Source organism: Schistocerca americana, chromosome 8, assembly GCF_021461395.2.
Source record: "Schistocerca americana isolate TAMUIC-IGC-003095 chromosome 8, iqSchAmer2.1, whole genome shotgun sequence".
Taxonomy (NCBI): Eukaryota; Metazoa; Arthropoda; class Insecta; order Orthoptera; family Acrididae; genus Schistocerca; species Schistocerca americana.
Genome location: NC_060126.1, coordinates 469036982 through 469043937, shown reverse-complemented (window position 1 = coordinate 469043937; position 6956 = coordinate 469036982). Strand labels below are relative to the sequence as shown.

General features: G+C 37.6%; 1 protein-coding gene across 1 annotated transcript; it reads right to left on the bottom strand.

The window, feature by feature from the left end:
- Positions 1 to 212: 212 nt before the first annotated feature.
- On the bottom strand, positions 213 to 5325 carry LOC124545471 (protein lethal(2)essential for life-like). Its single transcript, XM_047124403.1, has 4 exons — positions 5239 to 5325; positions 4576 to 4794; positions 1388 to 1609; positions 213 to 565 (listed from the first exon to the last, which is right to left on the bottom strand). Exons 1-4 carry the CDS (start codon positions 5239 to 5241, stop codon positions 458 to 460), a joined length of 552 nt encoding a protein of 183 aa, XP_046980359.1. The 5' UTR covers positions 5242 to 5325; the 3' UTR covers positions 213 to 457.
- Positions 5326 to 6956: the final 1631 nt, after the last annotated feature.

Below are 6956 nucleotides of genomic sequence, written 5' to 3'. Positions count from 1 at the left end.
ACAGTGCCATTTCAACTGTAAAATTGTAAATAGGTTTACCAAAAAGCCTGTGCAATAGCCAAGGATTTTTGTAAACACCACAGCAATGCACTCAGTGTGACATCAAATCACACCGAGTATCGCATAAGAATTGTTTGACTGTCATAGGATGAAAGGCAATAATGACAAAACAGTTACCATACACAATTTTTATTTACCATTTCACAACACAAATATGATCAGTCTTATATTGTGTTTTGTTTCTAGTGATGAATAATTATCACAAGACATTCGTGGTAACTTGTATGAAACAGTTTTACACTTCAATTTTTAAGTCATTAAATGCTATCTTTGACATATGTAAAGCTTATCAGACAGAAAAGGGAAATGTTAAATTTCTTGGAGGAAAAACGTAATGACAAAGAAATAACCAATCAATACAACAAATAATTTAGTTTGAACATCAATGATGAAGATTTCACTGCTCCATCTTCTCTCCTCCCTGCTGTTGCTGGTTGGTAACAGCTGGAACACCTGTTTGCACAATTTGTACTACACGCTCACTGCTCTCTGCTGGAGGGAGAGCCTGAAAAACAAAGAGTCAAATGAGTTCCCAGATATCACTACCATAGGATATTTTCTTTATTGTGATTAGCTTGCAAAGTTACACAGCAATGCTGTATGCAATACACTGATTCTACACATACTGAAATGCTTCGCAACACTTGTTTTAACTTATCACTAGCTGCACCCAGTCATGACCCTCCTTGTGAAGAATTTATGTTTCTTAGCTCAGGGGCAAACAGTTCCATTCCATCTTCCTTTTATCTACAATACAAATGCCCAACTATATGTAGCAGTTTCAGTCCTACAGAGGTTTGCTGAATCCGTGACACTTCCTATAGTTACTGTGCCAGGGACAGTAAGACACAGTTACCTTTGACAAATCTTATTTCTCATTGTGCTCATTTAAAGTCTGAAATTCGGTATGATTAGCATGGGTCCCAATAAGGACCACAACACTGTAGATAAAAGTGCTGAAAGTGCACTGTGCCTAGCCTAATTTCTTTTGAGCAGCCTTTTACAAAGCTTATTACTTTGAGAAGAATATTGTTTGCAAATTACAAATTAGTTGCAAATCCCAATGCAGCTTACAAACAATTTTTCCCGTTACAGATTTGTAATCAAGATCAGCTGACTCTTCAAAAAGAATTGCTGCACAGTAACCAAATTTTGCTGTTTCTTCTGGGCATAATCTTATTGACTGGGCCTTCAATAATTATGTACAAATCATTGCCAGTTATCATCATCCCACACCTATATTGTGTGAAGGACATCCTACCAAGTTTTGTAACGTAATATAGGTTCTTTAACTACTGGAAGGTCAGTAACATTTTCTGACACGTACCTTCTTTGGTGCCGAGATGGTGAGGACGCCGTCTGATGATAGTTGCGTCTGCACCTGGTCAGTCACGACGTCCTTCGGCAGCAAATAGCGACGCTGCATCTGGCGCGAGATGTATCCGTGCTCATCTTTACGCTCTTCATGTTTTGCCTCTACCACCACACTGTCTCCCACCACTTTTACCGTCAGCTCCTCCGGTTTAAACTGCTGGACGTCTAAACTGACCTGCGAGAAGTCAGGATTTTTGTTGGCCCCAGATCAGCAACAGCACACCATAACAGACATGGGGATCAACAATCTGACAAGCACACCACTCGTAGGTAATGTAAAAAATATAAACTGTGATTCAAAGTCAAACTGTATCCAGATAAACAAAAAGGGAGATAATATGCTGACATTACTTCAAGTTAATATTTGTTGTATTAGAAATAAGATGTTAGAATTGGAACATTTCTGTAAGATTAAGAATGTTGATGTAATATGTGTATGTGAGCATTGGTTAGTTGCAAATGAGGTAGATATGTTTGTACCTCAAGGATACGTCACTGCAGACATAATGTGCAGAAAGCAGAGGCGAAATGGTGGGGCTGGGATCTTTATCAGAGATAATTTCAACTTTACAAAAATAGATGTATCATCTTACTGTACAGAGTTAGATGCAGAATTTAGTTGTATAAAAATGACTGATGAAAAAATTATACAGAATTATGGTATTCATGCTCACCACTAATTAAAACCAACTCTTCTGGAACATATAAAAATAAAAAGCTGGAATGGTACACAGACGAACTGGTCCAGATAAGAAAAAACATGCTCGTACTATACACAGCATATAAAAATGCATGTAAACAAAGATCAGAGCAGGAGGGCACCTTTTATGCAGCATACCAAAAATGTAAAAAATTCTACAAACTTAAGCTGATACAGACAAAAAAGGCTGCTTATGAAGGGTACATAGAAGGTGCAACAAACAAGTGCAAGGCAGCATGGCAGATTGTAGCACAAGAAAATCCCACACGTCACACACATGAAACTCAGCTCACTCCAAGGGAACTAAATGACTACTTCATTAGCTCAATTAAAGAAATTGAAAGTAAGATAGAAAAAACAGATACATCTGCAAGCAATTTACTTAATGCCCTTCCACCAGTAGATCATGTCTTTAACTGGTATAGTATCACACCTGCTCAGATTAAAAGAACAGTCACAAAATTTTCAAATTCTAAAAGTATGGACTGCTACTGGCTCTCCAATTACATAGTAAAAAAAACTGTAGACTCGATCGCTAAACCATTGGCATTCATATTTAATAAATGTTTACAGTCAGGAGTGTTTCCCGACTCCCTCAAAATTTCCAAAGTTATTCCAGTGTTTAAAAAGGGTGACAAACATCTTCCTAAAAGTTATCGCCCAATCTCAATTGTGCCAATATTTTCTAAAGTATTTGAGTCACTTATGTACACTCAATTAAGTAGCTATTTTGAGACACACAACCTTTTGAGCAATAGTCAGTTCGGATTCCGACAGGGCAGAAATACCACTGCGGCCATCCTGGAAATTGTTGACCAGACATTAACAGCCTTTGAAGACCGGAATATGGTGTCACTGGTCTTGTGTGATCTGAGCAAAGCTTTTGACTGCATTCCCTTTGGCACCCTGGTTGCAAAACTAGAGTTTTATGGTGTATGTAACCCAGCATTAGCAGTAATAGAGTCATATCTTCATAATAGAAGACAGTTTGTCTCAGTTAAAAATAATTACTCCCCTGTAGCAGCAGTTAGTACTGGTGTACCACAGGGCTCGGTTCTGGGACCCTTCTTCTTCATCATAGCCATCAATGACCTACCTCATCACATAAATAGTACTACCATATGCTATGCAGATGACACAACCCTCCTCACCTCACATCAGAACATCTCAGCTTTGGACAATAACACACAGGAATCACTCAAATCAGCCATCCACTGGTTCACATCCAATAAATTACTGTGTAACTCAGAGAAAACACAACAGCTTCTCTTAGGGTTACCCAAAACCATAGAAAACAAAACTGTAAAACTATTAGGAATGCATATTAATTCCAAACTTAATTGGGAAGAACACGTAAATCAGGTTTGCAAAAAGCTTTCAAGAGTCTCCTATCTCCTTTGGAAACTTAGGGACATGATTAGCATGAACTTTCTGAGAACAATGTACTGTGGACTCTTCCAGTCACATATTACATATGGCCTTCTCATATGGGGGCACAGCTCTCACAGTAACAAAATTTTGTTGATGCAGAAAAGAATGCTGCGCATAATGTGTAAAGTCGGTCCCACGGAGCACTGTCGTCCTCTCTTTATAAGGCTAAGACTGTTGACCATTGTAAACTTGTATATTTATATCTGTATGTTACACATTAAAAACAATGGTATGGAAGGTGTTGTCAGGGAAGAAATTCATAACTACAACACTAGAAGGAAGGCAGATTATGATATACCAAGACACAGACTAACAAAAAGTAGTAACTCACACAAAGTGAATACCTTAAAAATATTCAACAAACTACCGCAATCTGCTCGGGACATGCCCACAAAAATTCTTAAACAAAATTTGTACAATTGGTTATCTGACAATCCATTTTATTCTATGCAAGAATATTATGATCTGAGTAGCACAGAGATAAACCTGTAATTGCATAATTAACTTAATTAACTACTATATATACTGTCACAAAATATTTCATATCTAATACCTTTGTATTTCAACTGTGTTAGGTAACTACTTTATTTGCCAGTGTTATGATGTGTTACGTAACTACTGTGTTTGCTACTACAATGTAACTCATTTTTGGTACCTTTGTATGTATCTGAAACAAGAATATGTATTAAGCATTGTAGTCACCTGCTTAAGGTTTATGTTATTTGTAAGTTACTCATATGCTAATTATATCTATGCCTTATATATAGTGTCTGGAATATTAATATTATTTTATGTACTGACGAAGCCTATTTCATCTTGCATGATCAATGGCTAATAAAGAATCTTGAATCTTGCAACGAAAACGGTACCGTAAGTTCGACTAACATAAGCTATTTTCAGTGGTGATCTCCCCATAAACTCCAGAACTAGCAAAATTGCTTTTTTCTTTGACGTTATTAACAGCTAATAAGCAGTGTTAGATTAAAATTTAGCATGCGACCTTCACTTACCTTAAACCCATCTTTGTTATTCTGAATGGTAGATACGCCGGAGTTACGAGCTGCCAAATGACGCCATGGTCTGTAGTATCCAGAAAGACTAGGGACGACAGACAGACGAGGGAGAAGCAAATCGTCATGTGTCAGACCCAAGCCAAAATTTTGGTCGAATAATGACATCTGTCTGTCGACATCGTCAAGCAAGTGGCGGATCATCGGTGTCAGAGCCATCTGCAACAATGCATGCCTCACTATCACTGTGTCTTACAGTTAAACTATTCCGGCTTACTTTTACTATTCACGGAAGTGCTTATAACCATTCAGTGTGTGCTTAAGGAATTACGAAGGAAATGTCGCGTCAGTAAACTATGTTTATCTCCTCCAACCGCACATTACGTGCAGCCTCAAAAATTAGTGATTCACCTCTTGAACAACCCAGTGGTGTATTACTATATCTTATGTAGGAGAAATAAAAATACTTCACAACGTGACAAAAAGAACCAATACAGTATCACGGCAGCGCATAACAGTTACCAGCACTCCCGGTAGTCAAATAATCCACGCAACCTCAAACAAAATCTACTTGATCTCAACAAGAGTTCAACATCACTTCATTAATTAACTGCAGGTCACTACATGGAAGCAGCAAACACAACATCTTATGTGCGCACTTACCATTAACGAAAGAAAGCGCTGCTGTAACTTCAAAAGATTCGCTCGGTTTGCACACTTTCCGTACACGGCGGCAAATTGTGCGCTTCGAGCCCGCGCCAACGATTATATAGGCTGGTGCCAGTGCTACCAACATCGTAAGAATGAACGTGACTATCACGTTTGGAATCGACCAGAGATCACTGGAGTGGACGGTAGCGACTTCTATAACTCGCGTGCGTTCTAGATATTTCGAGTATCAAGCAGACACTGTTAAGGCCAAATCCGATGCCTTTAACTTTACGGCACAAACGCATAGCTGAAGTTTCGTGTCGTTACTTGCACACGTATTACGGTGTCTCAATTTCGTGTGTGTTTCCTATCAAAGTAATGTGGTGCGTGTTGTATTGCTGCACGTTGCACAAGAAGTTGTGGTATAATTTTGAAAAATTATCCTCTTAAAAATCGTTTGTGGGAGCATAAACGCTGCCTATATGAATTTTGTGGCAGAAATAAACGACACTATCGTAATTTAAAGACAGCGATCGAGATTTGTACATTTGTTTTATGGCCGATATCAGCAGTTAATTTATTTAGCTTTGGCATTGGACCTACCCGATAATTTGTAGCTGGGAGTGATGGGTGCGTCATACAATTTGTATGAGGGCAGACTACGTCAGATGTAACATTTGCGCTCTAACTGCATTTATCATGTTAACATTAAATCATACATAAGTACAATAAAGAATACAATATTCCATTTTATAGGTACATAAATGGTTATTCCATACTTTCTGTTACAATATATCAATATTTAGTTTCAATTTTAATACTCAGTCATACTGAATATAAATTTCTGTGTGAGGTACTCGTTTTTAAGCGAGTTTGGAAAATTAAAAAAAAAAACTTTTTCCTGCTGCTTCTGACGTCCTCTTTTTTTTTTCCTTTCCTCTTGTTTCGTGGTTATGCAGTCTTTTTGTAGACGTTTGTCATTTGCTCTCACTGACCTGTTATTCAGATTCTTAGTCTGTACAGTGAGTACAATGTCATAATGTTGTGTATAAATGCTTGTCTACATGACTGTCTGGGTGGTATCTTTATTATGCACCTCACTGCTGTTATCCGAACTTGAAATATTCTCTTCGAGTAACCTGTTTGTGCAATTCCTGTAGGCCTATGCAAATTGAGTAGGCCAGATATGGGAACACTTTGTTCTGACAACTTTATCGCTCATGACTTTTTCTGTTTTGCACATGAGAAAAATCTGTGTATTTATATTTTTACACATTACATGCATGTGTTCCACACAATGTCAAATACTTCTCTAAACGTTCCCAAAAAAAATTGTGCTCATAATGTCTTTGTCTCTCCACAGTGTGTTTCACTCATACTTGTTTGAAACACTAGACACACTGTTTTAGACTGATCTATAAAAAGACTATGTTTTAGATACTTATAAGCATTTTCAATATTCGGGAGTGCTTCCTTTTCAAGCTCCTCCTGTGTCTCAGTTGCATATATACTGGTTGTGTCATCGGCATGCATTGTTAGTTTCTGATTTATATAGCGTAGGAAATCATTTATGCAGAGAATAAATAGTATTTGTTCAAGGACAGGACATTGTGGCATGCCATGTCTATCAGTTCTTCTGCTTCAATCATTATTGTTTGTAACTCGGTTCTGTAATTTATTGATTTATATTTCACACAATAGCGCATATGATTTCTGTATGCTGTTACCTA